General features: G+C 48.2%; 1 protein-coding gene across 1 annotated transcript in view; it reads right to left on the bottom strand.

Moving 5' to 3' along the window:
• Positions 1–16,391, bottom strand: part of Uhrf1bp1 (UHRF1 binding protein 1) — a 38,192-nt gene that overhangs the window by 8,433 nt on the left and 13,368 nt on the right. Inside the window, exons 5-15 of the mRNA XM_019204706.1 lie at positions 15,900–15,991; positions 11,197–11,386; positions 10,780–10,920; positions 10,036–10,206; positions 9,322–9,520; positions 6,648–6,734; positions 6,039–6,209; positions 5,038–5,177; positions 4,507–4,648; positions 4,124–4,317; positions 2,485–3,911 (exon numbers count right to left, since the gene is read on the bottom strand). Of these exons, the coding sequence (XP_019060251.1) occupies positions 2,485–3,911; positions 4,124–4,317; positions 4,507–4,648; positions 5,038–5,177; positions 6,039–6,209; positions 6,648–6,734; positions 9,322–9,520; positions 10,036–10,206; positions 10,780–10,920; positions 11,197–11,386; positions 15,900–15,991 (2,954 nt within the window). The remainder of the gene's footprint in view (positions 1–2,484; positions 3,912–4,123; positions 4,318–4,506; positions 4,649–5,037; positions 5,178–6,038; positions 6,210–6,647; positions 6,735–9,321; positions 9,521–10,035; positions 10,207–10,779; positions 10,921–11,196; positions 11,387–15,899; positions 15,992–16,391) is intronic.

The following is a 16,391-nucleotide window of genomic DNA, read 5'->3' as shown; positions in this document are numbered from 1 at the left end:
GGAGTATCCGTGGGAGTTCAAGGCCAGGCTGGGCTATACAACGAGTGCAAAGCCAGCCTGAACTGCATAGTGAGACGCTGTCTCAAAAAGAAAAAAAATTGGAAGAAAACTCAAATGTAAATAATAGTGGCTACCTCTCCTTTTTTTTGTTTTTTGGCAATCTTGTGCATTGGACCCAAGGCCTCGTACAGGCTAGGCAAGCACTAAATCAACAAGCAACATCCCCAGTTTTCTTTCGAAATTTTGAGACAGGGTCTCACTAAGTTGCCGAGGCTGCCTTCAAACTTTCAGGCCTTCCGCCTCAGTTTCCCAAATAGCCGAAATTACAGGCATAAGCTACTACACCTGGCTTCTTTCTTCATTCTTCTGATCTCCTACACTGTCGACAAAATGAGCACCAGTCACTCTTGTAAGTTAAAGAAAACCAAAGTGGTGATTCAGGTGATCCGACGATGGGCATCCTAGGGAATATTCACATTTTTAAAACAAAAGGAAAAAGACAGCAGCCCAGGACACAAAGAAGACTCCTTCAGGGAAGTGAGAGAGACTGGGCAAGGTTACAGCTGCTCTGAACGAACTGACCAGCAATGCCCAGGAAAAGGTGGGCTGAGAGAAGGCCATCCTCTTGGGCAGTTAGGAAATCATGTTTCAAGAGTTACAGCGCTCTGCAAGGCTGAGGCAGGAGGATCACAAGTTTGAGCCCAGCCCAGGCAATTCAGCAACTTAGTGAGATCTTGTCTCAAAATTAAAAATTAAAAAGAGGGCTGGGGATGTAGCAGCTCAATGTGAACGCCCTGGGTTCAATCCCTAGTACCATCAAAAATTAAATTAAATTAAAATAAAAAAGCTTTTATCACACGTCTTTCTTTGCTCCTCTCCACCTGTCCTCGCCCACCTTCCTTAACTGTCTTCACTCAGAAGAGGCAGCACATTCGGCAGCTAGGAGTCTGGCTTTCGCTCCCCGCCCCACGGCTCACGAGATGCGTGAGCCTGAGCGAGTCCCTTCCTCCCAAGCCTGGTCTCCCCAACTGAAACGTGGGCATGACGCCAGCCCGTCTTCCGGGGCAGGCGCAGGAATCGGGATCAACACTGTCCTTAGGACGCGTCCGGCACACGAAGCCCCGCTCTGGAATTAGTACGGCGCCCTTCTCCAAGCTTCCCTCACTCCTTCCTCTCTGGCTGTCTGTCCAGGCAGGGCCTAGACACAGGCATTGCGTACAGACCCTCTTCGTGTAATTCACTTAGAAAAGAACTCTGTCACTCTCTGAGTTACTTTCCTCATTGCTGAGACAAAAATACCCGACACCCGAAGTTATTTATCTGGCTCGCAGCTTGTAGGTTTCAGACCATAATCGGCTGGCTCCAAGGCCAAGTGGCATAGCACAGGGGCATCAAAGAGGAGACACAGCCACGGCAGGGAGGTAGGCAAGAGCACATTAGCTCTGTTTCTGTCCCCTATATTACAGGCTACCTGCTGTAGGGAGGGTAGAGCACTCACACCCTTAATCCTAGAGCAACCGTGCCAAGCCAATCAGTGCACGGACTTGGTGGTCACACCCCCGATCCCAGGACCACACTCTAGATCCAGTCACCTCTGACAAGTGCTCTGTGACTGCATGAGGCTTTGGGAGACACCTAGGCACAGCCGTAACAGTCCCTGATCTTACCATGGTCTGTAAACCACCAAGTGTCCCAGCAAAGACTTCCTTTAGTCTTCACTACCTTTCCTAAAGCCACATGAAAATCCCCACTGTTCCCCCTCCTGATTATGCATTTCTGTGTTTAATACACAGCCTATAACCATGGTGGTGAACCTATGGCATGTGGGCTAGAGTCAGCTGTTTGTTATCATTGAAAGCTCTAAAAGGTTTGCCATCACTGGCCTAGACCATTAAGAGCTCAAAAACCTGCCAGGCGGGGTGCCACACGCCTGTAATCCTAGCACTGGGGAGGCTGAGGCAGGAGGATCGCTGTGAGTTCGAGACCAGCCTGGGCTACATAGTGAGTTCCAGGTCAGTCTCAACTACATAGTGAGACCCTGTCTCAAAAAAAAAAAAAGAGCTGAAAAACCTTTGTTTCAGGCTGGGGTGAGGCTGACTCATGGAGCACTTGCCTAGCACAGCACAATATCCTGGGATCGATCCCCAGCACCACAAAGGATGAAGGAATGGATGAAATTCTTCCTTCCCTATTGCCCTGGCAGACCCTGGTAAGGTGTACTACAAAGAGCAAGTCTAAGGCCTGGCTATTCTATTTACAAATTGTGGGAGGCACAAACAAATCCTCGTTCAAGCCTCAGTTTCCTCAGCTATAAACTCAGGATACAAGCATCTGTCGCTGCCTTAGCAGGCTGCTTTGAGGATCCAATCAAACAATAACTATAGGAAAGCCCACTAAAAGAACATTCCACAGATGCAGGGTTACTCTGACGTAACGTATCGGTGGCAACAACTGCAGATCAGTGAAAGGCAGAGAACCACTCACTTGGCAGGGGGCAGGGACAGCATCTTGTGCATGGTGGAGGTCATTCGATCTCTGCCAAGACTGAAGGCGTCCTTAGTCAGGGACACGGCTTCCTTGGTGAGGTCCATGGTGGCATGCAGAGCCTCCTTGGTGGCATCCTTGGTCAGGTGGATAGCACTTGATAACTCTCCCTCGATGTTCTTCAGGGGGATGGGCTCACCCTGTCCATCCACAACGGTGGCCCTGCCTGTGGGGGACTTCGACACAGCTGGTGAGCTGGAGGCCTGGGCTCTGCTCAGTCTCTTGGCCTGCAGGGACTCAACGGCCTCATGCCCCTTCCCTGCCATCCATTGTGCAGGGGGCCCGGGGTCCTGCAGGTCTCCATTGCTGTGCAGCCTCTCCTGGGACGCATCCAGATTTTCCATGCTGCTGTCCCCCAGGACCTTCTCAGGGCTTGCCGGGCCCTGCTCTGAGGATGCGTCAGACTTGGGTTCCCGCTCCTCTGAGGGAGACAGCTCAGAATCTATGAGGCTAGTGGTATCTGAACCTGCAGAGTCTGCATCACCAGCCGCAGGGGCAGGATGCATGAGCAGAGCCACCTCCGCGCTGGGGAAGAGGACACCGATGCAAGCTGTCCGGTCCTGCAGGGCAGACCCAGTCATGGCCTGCGTGTCCTTGGTCAGCTGCTCCTGAAGCCCCTGCAGCACGTCCTTCAGGCGGAGCAGGGCCAAGTACTGGTAGTGATCCAGCCTCACTCGAACATGGGCCGGGGAGTGCACGAGCACATGGACGTCAGCTGCGTCCTCCAGCCCCGGTGGAGGCCCTCTACTGTCTGCAGCAATGCTGCCTTCCATGAGGCCAGACAGGCTCTTCAGATCATGCTCCGTCTTTGACCTCTGACGGGACACAGACTCGGGAGCAAGGGCCTCAGATCGGACAGGACTTCCAAAGCTGGCTGACGGTTTCAGCCTCCCCTCCGAGGCCAAAAGGAGCCTCCAGGCCTGAGCTTGTTGCCAGCGGAGAGGCAGGCAGGCCCAAATGGACAGGGGGAAGGGGGCCACGAAATTCAAGGAGTGGCCTCTGAAGTTCTCTGTTCCCTCAAAGTCCAAGGAGACCTGGGAAAAGTGGATGGACCAGAGATCCTGGGAAGCCCTAGGCCTCTGGAGAGGGAGGGTGCTGGGCTGAGAGGAGCCAGAATCCATCTGAAAGGCATGGTGCAAAAAAAGCATGTGCAGAAGGCTAAAGCCACCTGGAACCTTGGGAAAGTGATCATAATTAGAATGAAAGAACTCAGCAGCAGCAAAACCCCGAAAGAGACTCTGGAGGTCAGGACAGCTACAATGTGGGGCATGACGAGTATTGGTGGCAATCATGCCAGATGCAGAGAAGACAAGGGCCTGGGGACGATGCAACTTCGCCTGCTCTTTCTTCTCCAGTGGGAAGCTCACCTTCAGAGAGAAAATGAAACACAACTCAGAATGGCCATCCGAGTATCTCAGCATGCCACCATTAACACACATGTGAGAAACCACTTGGGCTGGGAAACTGCTTTTCTGGCTTCCACCAAATGGACAAAGACAGAGAAGAACTGTAGCTTATAGCCCTGGGGGAAACGCAGCTGTGGCTACCAAGAGAGGACTAAAAACCACTCTTTCCCTACCTTCAACCGGAAGGCATCCAGCCGGATATCCAAGTGTTCATCTTTCTGCCTTGAATCTTCCAGCTTATAGATAGCTTTGAACTGCTCCAAGCTGCGGTATAAATCGAGGCAGAAGAGGTTTCCCCAGAGCAGGCTGACAGGATCCACAGTAAATATCAGATCATTTAACTGAATGTAGAGATTGGGACAGGGAACTAAAAAAGAGAAGAAAAAAATCATGGTAAAGCAGCAGCTGGACTCTTACCAGCTAATATTTATTTCATTATCAAGAGGGCAAAAGTGTACAAAACAACTTGAACTCCTAAAATCCCCAGCGACACAAGGCTACAAGGCTGCAAGGAGAAGAACGGGAACCAGACGGAGGGGTCCAGCCCGACGCTCACCCGGAAGCTCCTGGTTATCCGGGAAGTAATACTCGGTGAACTCCACGTGGATGGCAGATGCCTGAGCAGGCAGGCTGTGGAGCCCGCGGCTGCAGGAGAGGAGCGTGGATGGCTTCTTGCTGGGCTGTCCAGCCGTAGACACCTAAGCAAGCACAATTCACTGTCAGCCCTTGCAGCAGCCCCAGACCGGAAGGCAGCTTCCTCGAAAGACTGTGAGGCCTCAGAGGAGCAACGCCATCCTCCTGCCAAGTCTGTCACGAGAACAGTGCTTTTCACACATGTTCCAGGCGTCCCCACACCCGCCTCGCACCATCCTCGAGTTAGCAGGAGACTATACTAAAGCATTTGGAGGAAAACCGGGAGAATCCCCAAGTCCTTTTCTCAACAGCCACGGTCAGAAGAAACAAGCTGCAGCGCTACCCAGATATGAGGCAAACAGTCCCTGGACTCCACGGTCTGTGCACGTGGCTCCAGCTGCCTTCCAAGTGGGCTATCGCACCACCTTCCAACCAGGCCTCCCCACACCCTCACCTGGTGGATGTCCAGGTCATCCACGCGCACAACCATGCAGCTGGAGCGTAAGCGATTCCAGGCTGGAGGTCGGAAGGTGGCCTGCCGGCCCTGCAAAGAGGTTTTCTCAAGAGGGTTCTTTTGAGGACTGGAGAGAGAAGCTACATAAAAAGATGAAAGTGGGAAAGAGAATCAAGGTACTTTCAACCCTCATTAGCAATAGAATTTGGAAAGTAAAAATCTTAAGAGCAGAGGTACATGCCTATAATCCCAGCTACTCAGGAGGCTGAAGCAGGAGGATCTTAAATTCAAGGCCAGCCTAAGCAACTTAGTGAAACTCTCTCAAAAAAATAAAAAGGGCTAGAGATCTAAAACTCAATGGTAGAGCACTTGCTCAGCATGTTCAAGGCCCTGGATTCAATCTCAAGCACCTCAAAAGAAAAAAATCCTAAAATCATCAATGCTGTAAATAGAAAAGAACTTAACACTGGATGGAACTCAAAAATATTCTTAAGACCAAAGTAACTGCATACTGAATACGGATGATGACAACTTCTCTTTAACACCCCAGTCATTCCTAGGGACAGAGGACTCCATAAAGAAAACATCACTGATGTCGCTCCATGGGATACAAGCAGGTTAATTAGCTACTTCTTGTTGCTTTATCCCACTAGTTATTCAAAGATAAGTGGCCCGAGCCGGGCGTGGTGGCTCATACCTATAATCCCAGCACTCGGGAGGATGAGGCAGGAAGATCGCTGTGAGTTTGAGACCAGCATGGGCTACATAGTGAGTTCCAGGTCAGTCTCAACTACATAGTGAGACCCTGTCTCAAAAAAAAAAAAAAAAACCCCCAAAACAAACATACAAACAAAGATAAATGGCCCGAGCCGGGGATTTAGCTCGGTGGTGCCACGCCTGCCTTGTTAAGCACAAGGTCCTGAGTTCGATCACCAGTACCCCCAAAAAAGATAATCGGCAAGAGGCTGAGCAACAGGAGTGCTTAGGTGCTAGTGACCTACCTGCTTTTCTTCGGAAGGGAGCATCTACCCCGAGGTGCCAGGATGTTTTCAGCCCCATCTCTTCGTGCCACTTCTCCATTTTGCTCTGAAACTCCATTACCAGCTTCTGGGCCCACTGTCCTCTGGTCTCCATGGCCTCACAGTGCCGAGCCCAGTGTTTGCAGCTATCACCTGTGCAACAAAGAAACAGAATTTAACCCAGAGTCTTGAGCCAATATTCCAAATTTTCCTTCCTACATATATAGGCACACTGAAGAATCTGATCCTTCACCCCCAGTGCAGAATTCTCTGGGATAAGAAAAGATCAGCCCATACAGAGGCCCAGTTCTCCTGGACCCCACTGTGACCTTTCCCTGAGGCTCCTAAAGGCCAGCTGCTACTGCCACTTGACACGGGGCTGGAGAGGCTCCAGACCTTGGGGGTAAGGGCTGAGAGGAACAACTCAGGCACTACCTCCCCTCTCCACGCCCTCTCAGCCCCAGGACCCAGGCTTCCCAAAGACGTTCTGCTGAAGGGCCACTCCCAACCGCTCTCTGCACGCTCCTGCTGGGTGGTCAGGGATGAGCCCCGGATCTGCCCTCAATGTTCTGGGCCATTCGACGACCTAACCTGTCCAGTGGAATGGGTAGTAGTCAAACGCCATCCTGCGGAAGGTAAGCTGCATGGCACCACCCGTGAGTCTGTTTGCAGAGACACCTGTAGAAGAAAATACAGTGGACAGCACTGGCAGGAGCAGAGAAGCCCAACACTGAAGCGCTTACAAGTTCCCTGCTGCCAGCACTAAATCCCAGCCGGTAACAGTGCCGCTGAAAGGCCCTAAAGTGAGCTGACTTGCATGGCTGCAGCCTTCCTCTTTTGAGTTGCAACAGTCAGTGGACATACTCTAAAAGATCCACAGAAAGTATACTCCTGTCTCTAAATGGCTGCCAGATTTCCAGAAAAGCAAAAGAAACTGAAAAACTCATGATTCCGTAATTTTATTTCATTGTATTTATTTATTTATTTTCATTCTTAATGACCTCTCCCAGCAAGGAACCAGTTTAGACTTTTTTTTTCCTAATTGAGCCTTCCTCTATATTTGTTTGCATATATATGTATATTTACCTGTGCATTACACATCAAAAAGTGTGTATGTATTATATATGTGCGTATGTGTATATCTTCAAACCAGGGTTAAGAAACACTAAACAGATTTTAAGTTCAGTTAAATATTTCAAAGCAATTCATATTTAGCTTTGCAGACATGGTGGGGCTGTCTATAATCTCAACATTCAGGAAGGAGGATCTCTGTGAGTTTGAGGCCAGCCTAAATTTCACAGCAAGACCCTATCTCAAAAAAAAAAAAAAAAAAAAAAAAAAAAAAAAGTAGGGCCAGGGATTTAGCTCAGTGGTTCCAGCGCCTGCCTTCCAAGCTTGGATTTTTGGGACAGGGTCTCAGTATGTACCCCAAGTGAGCCTTCAACTTGTGATCTTCCTGCTTCAGCCTCTCAAGGGCTGAGATTACAGGCCTGGGCCACCACACCTGCCTTAACTTTTGCTGAATAGAAGAAAATAATTTAAAACTAGCTACTAGACACTCATTCAGATATTGTCAATCTTCTTCCCTTTGAGCAAATGACGAAATTAAGACAGGGTTGAATAACTTTTGTAGACTTAACATATTTTCATTTCGTTTCCAAAGGGTAGATTACAGAAATACCAAGAATCACACATAAACACATCAGCAAGCAGCCAATGGCAGCCAACAGGCACGCACAGGCCATCCTTGGGCGTATGACTTTGAGATCCAGTGATCCACTAAGAGAAAGCCCTCTGCCCACACCCACAGACATCCATTTGCCTCAGCTGCAGTGCTGATCTTGCAAGATCAACATTTGTTTAGAATGAAGGTCCTCCAAGCCGGGTGTGGTAGCACATCCTGAAATCCCAGCACTCTAGACAGCTAAGGTAAGAAGATCATGAGATCAAGCTCAAACTGGGGAACTTTGAAAGGCCTTGTCTCAAAATAAAAAATAAAAATCTCAGTGCAAAGGCCCTAGTTTCAATCCCCAGCATCTCTCTCTCTCTCTCACACACTCACACACACACACAATTAAGGTCTTCCAGTTCATTATCTCATTTAAGCCTAGTAACGACCTTCAAGGTAAATGAATAACAGATGATTTCACCCCAATTTCACAATGAGGAAACTCAGGTTAAGCAAAAGGTTAAGTTATTTCTCCAAGGCTTATAAAAAAATAAGCAAGCCAGGTGTGATAGCTCATGCCTGTAATCCCAGCACTGGGGAGGGAGGCAGGCGTAAAAAATAAGCAAGCCAGGTGTGATATCTCATGCCTGTAATCCCAGCACTGGGGAGGCTGAGGCAGGAGGATCACTGTGAGTTCAATACCAGCCTGGGCTACATAGTGAGTTCCAGGTCACTCTCAACTATATAGTAAGACCCTGTCTCAAAACAACCAAAAAAATAAATAAAATTTTAAAAATAAAAAAAAGTAAGCAAAGCAGTTGCCTTGTTCATTCTGAACAAATTGATAGGTGTATGTGATACCAACTGTTCTAAGTATGAGAAGAACAGGGCATTACTCCTTGCTTGGTAAGAGCACAGCCGAGCACAATATATATTTCAATTGATTAAAAAATCTAAAACTGGGCCGGGGATTTAGCTCAGTGGTTCTGCCACCTGCCTCACAAGTGTAAGAACCTGAGTTTGATCCCAGGTACAAAAAAAAAAAAATCTAAAACTTCTGTGGCTATGACCTTCAGAGCTCAGTGGTATAATATGTGCTTAGTATACCCAAGGCTCTAGGTTCAATCCTCAGCTAACAACAAAAAAAGCCCTTAACATTCCATGACTTCCTACAGCTGAATTTGTCTCCCTAAAATTTTATACCAATAGTTCTCAACCTTGGCCAAGCGTCAGTATTGCCTAAGGAGCTTGAGGAAGAAAAAAAATTTCAACATTGCTTGGACTCTACACTTGAAGATTTTGATTTAGCCAGGAAGGATGGTGCACACCTGTAACCCCAACACTCTAGGAGGCCCTATCTACATGTGAAAAAATAAAAATGGCTGGGGATATAGTTCAGTGTAAAGGCCCTCGGTTCCATCCCTAGTACTGAAATAAAAATATTCTGACTCAGTGGGGCGACCTCTGCACGGCACTGAGTGAAAGCCCTGCACTCCAAAGAGCAGAACCTCACACTAACAGAGCCACCCAGCTCAAAGGCGCCACCACATCTCCGGAAACAGCCCCGCCCGGGCCAGGCTGGGCCTCGCGGGGTACCTGGCTCCTGAGACTGGCTGTCGTCACAGATGTGCAGATCCAGGCGGGAGATGAGCAGGTGGTAGGAGGACTCCTTCACATCAAATTTCTCAAAGTACTGGCTGAGGCGGCTGCTGTTGCCGCTGCTGCTGCTGCCGCCCTGGCTGCCGCCAAAAGCCTGGGCCCAGGACTGCTGGGCACTGGGAGCAGGCGGAGTGACCTACATGTGACAGAGAAACAGGTGGTCTAGGCCCTGAGAGGCTCCTGCACAGGCTTCGAGTGTTCACCCCACCTGCTGGCCAGATGCCCCTTCTCCCTCCTCCTGCCCACCTGCCTGCCTGCCAGCTCACTCGGCTCTCGGGCTCCAGCTGCCCTCCAAGCTCATGCGCAAACACCTGCCCTGGGAAATCTTCCTGAACGCTCTTCAGCTGTTCGGAGAGGCCCCTCTGCACTCTCAGGCACAGCGCTTACCGCACCACGCACCAACAGCTTGTCTGTGGTTCAGCGTTCAGACAGTGAGGACCCCGAGGACAGGAACAAGATGCTTATTCCACTTTTCCTCCCCAGTGACCAGCACTACGCCGAACACATAGGAGGCACCCCATGAACAGAATAAATAAACCACACAGGGGCTCGCAAAGCCTGGGAGCATCCAGAAGTAACGGATCCCCCAGGTGCAAGTGAGGCCTGAGCCAGCATCGCCCCAGCCCCACCAGGTGCCCACTCATCTCCCACCTGCACGGGCTCGGGAGCCAGGCTCTTCCTCTGCTGGGCTGACTTCTCCATGGCCTCGCTCAGCGACTCCGCATACTTCATCATGGCCTTGAGCTGCGAGTCAGTGAGCACCCAGAGCAGGTCATCCAGCAGGAACGTCAGCTTGGAGGCCACCACATTGCAGTCTTTGGTCTGAGGGGTCCACAGAAACCAGGGCTTTGTCAGCTGGTATCACTGCAACTGCTCGAGTAACCATGGCCCAATCAGTTTCAGAGGTGGCTTTTCACTCTCCAGGATGTGAAAGGGAAGAATGGAGCACTGTGAAAAGCCTATTTCTTACAAAACTACTCTAACTGGCTTGATTAACAGTCAACTGTGAGGGGCCTTATCATTGGGTTAGTGTGGGTAAAAATTGTCATTTCCAAAATTAAGAGGCCGGGCATGGTGGCGCACGCCTGTAATCCCAGCACTCAGGAGGCTGAGGCAGAAGGATCACTGCAAGTTTGAGACCAGCCTGGGCTACATAGTGAGTTCCAGGTCAGTCTCAACTATACAGTGAGACCCTGTCTCAAAAAAAAATTTTTTTTTAAGAAAACAAGGAGAAGGAAATATTCTCACTGGTGAGTACTGAACAACCCTGAACTGCAGGTCTCTCCCTGCGGTGCCACCCCCGGGACCACTAATATTCCAAACAGTGAGGGAGTGCCAACTCCCAGACTGTCTAGAGAAAAACACAGACATTTTCATGAAGACAGAGACACTTACCCTTCTCTTGAGGGCTATTTGGATCCTGCCTTGGTTGGTAATGAGCCTTAATGGGGTAGTGACAGAGTCCTGGTCACCATTTTCTGTAGCATCTGCCTCAATTCGAAGTGTCTGCCAAGTTATTTCCTTAAATGTTAGAACCTGGAAGAAGAAAAGCTAAACTCAGTTAATTCTGTGAGTGAAATTGACCAAGAGGCAGGGATCAGAAGGCAAAAGACTGGCAAGAGGGTGTGTGTGTGTGTATGATCCAAAAACCAAGGAAAGGGAGCAACAGTAAGACGGGACACAAAGGAGTCTGGAGTCTGGGGTTCCTGGGAACGAGGAGCATCTGAGGAAATCTCCAAAGAAGAAAGATCCTTTAAGACTCTGTCCTACTTTGAATCCTCCCACTCCTTCCCGTCAAACATCAGGGCCAACCTCTCCTCGGCAGGGGTCAGTGATGCGGGTGAGGCGAAGGTCACTCTGCTGCCAGCTGGGGTTGACGCTGTAACCCTGGAGCTGCCACAGTTCAAAAGAAGCGTGGAAGGCCTTGGAGTGAATCTTGACGGTGATGGAACTGACCACGATGAACATCCCCTCCACCACCTTCTCGGCAAAGCCGTATTCACTGCAACAAAGGGAGCCGGAGGGTCAGGCCACAGAGGCTTCAGGCACAGCCTTTAACACACAGACTGAGGGCCAGGGACTTGGCTCCATGGCTCCGCCGCCTGCCTCGCAAGCACAAGGGTTCGATCCCCGGTACCAAAAGATAAAAACATGGTTACACACAGACTGAGTTACTGGGTCCTAGGCATGTGAGTCTCTCTCCACTCCCCCCTTGAGGCTTTCATTTTTTTAAATTCCTAAATATGGGCCGGGGATTTAGCTCAGTGGTTGGGTGGCCTGCTTTGCAAGCACAAGGACCTGAGTTCAATCCCCGGTACCAAAAAAAACTAAACTTAAATTCCTAAATATTTTTTAGTGATGATAAAGTACTGTCTTTAATGGGAATTTTTCTAACAATGGCATGAAAGAGAAAGAGTTGATCTGGAAACAGCCTCCCTGTTATTAGAAAGAATAAACTGGCAAATCTATTTACAGCACACAAATTACCTGAGTCAATACTCAGACATTACAGTGAGGGAGTGTGTAACTACAGAAAGAGTCACCAGCTTTCCAGAAACTCTTCAAAGACAGAATGCTCTGCCACAGGAGCAGAAGGGTGCAAGCAGGATGGCCAGGTGAGGAAGAGGCTCAACACTGCAAAATCTGCCCAAGGACACTGCCAGCACTTCCCAAAGAGCCAGGCATCCATGGGGAGAAGCCAGAACTGGCAAGAGGAGAGGAGCGAAGGACATCCTAACGCTCCCTCCAGATGTGGAAAACACACATTTGTGAAATGTAGGTGCAATCACTTCTCAATATAAGAAGCAAAACAGAAACCCGGAAATTTAACCTAAAAAAAAGGTCACACACATACATATATGTAATTTATTTTAAAATAATTAAAATAATAAAATAAAAAACAGTCCAAAAAAATGTACACAGAGGATCGAACTCAGGTCCTTGTGCTTGAGAGGCAGCAAGGCAGGCAGTGGAACCACTAAGCTAAATCCCCAGCCTGGCAAATAGATATTAAACATAAAATGATGCTTAATCCCAGCAGTTGGGAGGCTGAGGCAGGAGGACTGCAGTGAGTTCAAGGCCAGCCTGAACTTCACAGCCAGACCCTGTTTCGATAGACAGACAGACAGACCTCCAGGTCCTTGTGCTTGAGAGGCAGCAAGGCAGGCAGTGGAACCACTAAGCTAAATCCCCAGCCTGGCAAATAGATATTAAACATAAAATGATGCTTAATCCCAGCAGTTGGGAGGCTGAGGCAGGAGGACTGCAGTGAGTTCAAGGCCAGCCTGAACTTCACAGCCAGACCCTGTTTCGATAGACAGACAGACAGACCTCATTCAAAATGATAATGATTGCCAGGGATTTAGCTCAGTGGTCCCATTCCCTTCCTTGCAGGTCCAAGGTCCCGAGTTCAAGCCTCAGTACACACACAAAAAATGATACCAAATCAACTGATTTGTGACAAAGGTGACTGATTATGCAATGGGGAAAAGAGATCTTTTCAGGAAGTGGTACATGATCAGCTTAGAGATACCTATAAAGAGAAAAATTGTATTTCCCTACTTTACATCCAATTTTAAAACTTAGTTTCAAAACAGATTGGAAATTTAAATGTAAAAAGTCAATGATGCTTTTAGAAGAAAACATCTTCATGCCTTAAGATGGGAGGGGAGCTCCCTCGGCAAAACATAGAAAGTGCTAACCGTAAAGGGAAAAAAAAGATATAATGGACTACATTAGAATTAATAATTTCTGTTCAACAACAACAAAAAACAGTCATAGGAAAGTCTGGGGCTATAGCTCACAGGTACTGTGTGCGTAACATTCACGAGGCCCTGAATTCAATCCCCAGAACTAAAAAAAAGAAACGTAAGGCTTCAGGTGCAGCTCAGGGGCAGAGCACGTGCCTTCCGTACACAAGGCCTTGGGTTTAATCTCCAAAACCAAATAAACAAAAAGTAATAGGAAACTCAGAATAAAAGATATCTGCATTACATGTATCTAACCAGGGATTTATTTCTAGAATAGATAAAGAATTTCTAGGGGTTGGGGATTTATTTAGCTCAGTGGTTCCACTGCCCACCTTGTAAGGGCAAGGACCCAAGTTTGATCCCTGGTACCAAAAAAAAAGCCAAACCAAACCAAAAAAAAACAAGAACTTCTAAAAGATTAATAAGAAAAGGACAACCCCAAATAAATGGGCAAAACACATAGGTGCTTTGTGAGAAAACATCCAAAATTCCAATAAACCCACCAATATAAAGATGCAAATTAAAACCACAGTGTGATCCAAGTACGCAGCCACCAGAATTGTTAAAATAAAGACAGACAACACCAGGTGTCAGCAAGGACATGGAGAGACTGGCACTTTTATGCCCCGCCAGGGGGGAAGGCAGAAGAACCAGTATAGAAGATGCCTAGCACTGTGCCAACAGGGAGCCTGGGCACAGCCAGCAATCCCACACCTCCGCTGCAGGTTGGTGTGGAAGAGAAGAGTGCATCAGTGGACGCCGAGAGATGTGGTACTACAAGTTCTCTGAGGCACCGTTCTTTTTCTTGTATAGTATATTTTCAGTTTACACACTGAACATTTGATTGTTTGTGTTGCGTGGGCCTACAGGTTTACACAAATGCATACAGGCGTGTGTTGGCTACCAGTCATCAGAGAAAACCATTCCTTACCATAACACTGTACTACACAGCCAAAAACTAGAAATCTACGACAGAACGGATCAAATATTACTCAGCCATAAAAGAGAATAAAGTACTGCTTGCTGCATGAGACACCATGGTTAAACTCTGAACATGTTTAACTGAAAGGAGCCCATCCCACAAGACCACACAGTACATGGTTCCACTTATACCCTATGTGCAGAACTGCCGGAGAAAGCTGACGCATGGTTGTGTGGGGCTAAGGCAGGGGAAATGTGGAGGGACTGCTAAGAGGAGGAGCGTTTCTTCTCGGATGATGAAGATGTTCTATAAGTGGGTAACGGGCCAGGGATTTAGCTCAGTGGTTCTGTTCCTGCCTCGCAAACACAAAGACCTGAGTTCGATCCCTGGTACCAAAAAAAAATTTTTTTTTAATTTAAGTTTGACTTTCTTAAAAAGTTCAATCCTCCCATCCCAAGCCACCCTACCATTCTGTTACCAGGTATTTACCCAACAGCAGTAGCAGCACACAACCAGACCAAAAGTCCTGTGTAAAAGCTCAGCTGCAGTATTCACGCCAGACAAAAGGGAAATAAAACGAACAAGTGAATGATAAGTAAGCTGTGATATGTTCGTTCATACAACTGAGCGTAACTCAGTGCTCTGGTCTAAATCTCTGTGCTCCTCCAAACCTCACAGGCTGAAATCTAGTGCTGACTGTGATGGTTTGAGGGATGCGGCCTTGGGAAGCGAGTGGGGCAAAGGCCTCGTGCACAGGATCGGTGCCTTGATAAAAGAGGCCCAGGGGAATCTCTTACCTCTTACAAGAATTCTTACCACTAAAAAATAATTTCACCAGGTCAAGCCTTTAAAACAAACTACCAGCCAGGTGTGGTGGTGCACACCTAGAATCCCAGCACTTGGGAGGCTGAGGCAGAAGGACTGCATGGAGTTCGAGGCCAGCCTGAACTACACAGCAAGACTCTGTCTCTAAAAACAAAACAACAACAAAATAAAAACCCAAAAGAAAAAAGTTCTTTTCCGCAAAGAATACATTGTATATTAACAAGTATGCGTGCTGCAGATTTAGCTCAGTGGTTCTGCCACCTGCCTCACAAGCGCAAGGTCCCAAGTTCAATCCCTGGTACCAAAAAAGTTACATGTGCATGTGTGCATTGCTTTTGGTGGGACGTATGTGTGTACTATTGAAAGTTCAGAGTATGTCTCAGTGGTAAAGCAGCCACCTCAGACTCACAAGACCTGGGTTCACTCCCTAGCACTGTACATAAAACAAAAACTGCATGTGTTGGGGGATACAGCAGAGCTTTCAAACACACATGACCTGACTGCAGGGGCAGTTCTTTTGATCCAGCTGCCCTGTGAAATATATTTTTTCCTTGCAGTGCTGGGAATGGAACCCAAGGCCTCACATATGCCAGTTAGGAAGCACTTTGTAATTAAACTACATCCTCGGCCCTAAAAAAAACAGTTAAGAGATAATGCAGGAAAACATATAAAATAGGATGAGGTGGTGTTATGGAATGCTTGTTAATTCCACTAAATGTGACAGCTTCTATTTGCCGTGTCAGCCCTTGCACAAAACGATGCAAAGCAGTAGTACTGACAGGGGGAGCCGGCGGCATCTGGGGTTTGCTTCCGGGTACTACCGTGTACAGCACACAGAGTGGCAGAACGACATGAAAAACAGCGGCAAAACATCAAAGATTGCTGGTGAGGTCTTGGGTGTGTGGGGTTCATTACACTATTTTCTCTGTGTTCCGAATTCTGCGTGACATTTTTTTTAATTCAATAGGTGACCTGGAGCAGGTAATGTGCTGGAATTACCAGGGCTCAAAGCAACCAACCTCTGTCCAGACGCGAGGGCGATGGGAGACTGTCCATTGGGGGGCCGCGGCTCCTCACAGGTCTGCATCTCTACTTCAACCTTATCCAGGCACTGGAAAAAAGCCAGGCAGAACTGAGCATCTGCACCAAAACTCACTCAGCAGTCAGCACAAACGCATGTTACTTGCGTGAGTGTGGTACTGGGGATTGAACCTAGAGCCTTCATTCCAAGCTACATCCCCAGGCCTTTTTCATTCCAGATGGGGTCCTGCCAAACCGCTAAAGTGCCCAGGCTGGGCTCAAACTTGCAACCCTGCTGCCTCAGCCTCCCAGAGTGCTGGGATTACAGGGGTGCAGCACCAGCTACAAACTAAACTTCTCTTACTAACAAAGTCCAAGTATAGAGTCTGGCAGCAAAAATTGATATAAAGTATAAAACACATCTCAGTTGGGCTGAGGATTTAGCTCAGTGTCAGTGTCATGAGTTCAATTCCCCCATACAAAAAAAAAAA

This window comes from Fukomys damarensis, unplaced genomic scaffold, assembly GCF_012274545.1.
Source record: "Fukomys damarensis isolate Sample0158 unplaced genomic scaffold, DMR_v1.0_HiC HiC_scaffold_20, whole genome shotgun sequence".
NCBI classification, from domain to species: Eukaryota; Metazoa; Chordata; class Mammalia; order Rodentia; family Bathyergidae; genus Fukomys; species Fukomys damarensis.
This window is presented reverse-complemented; position numbering and strand designations above follow the sequence as displayed.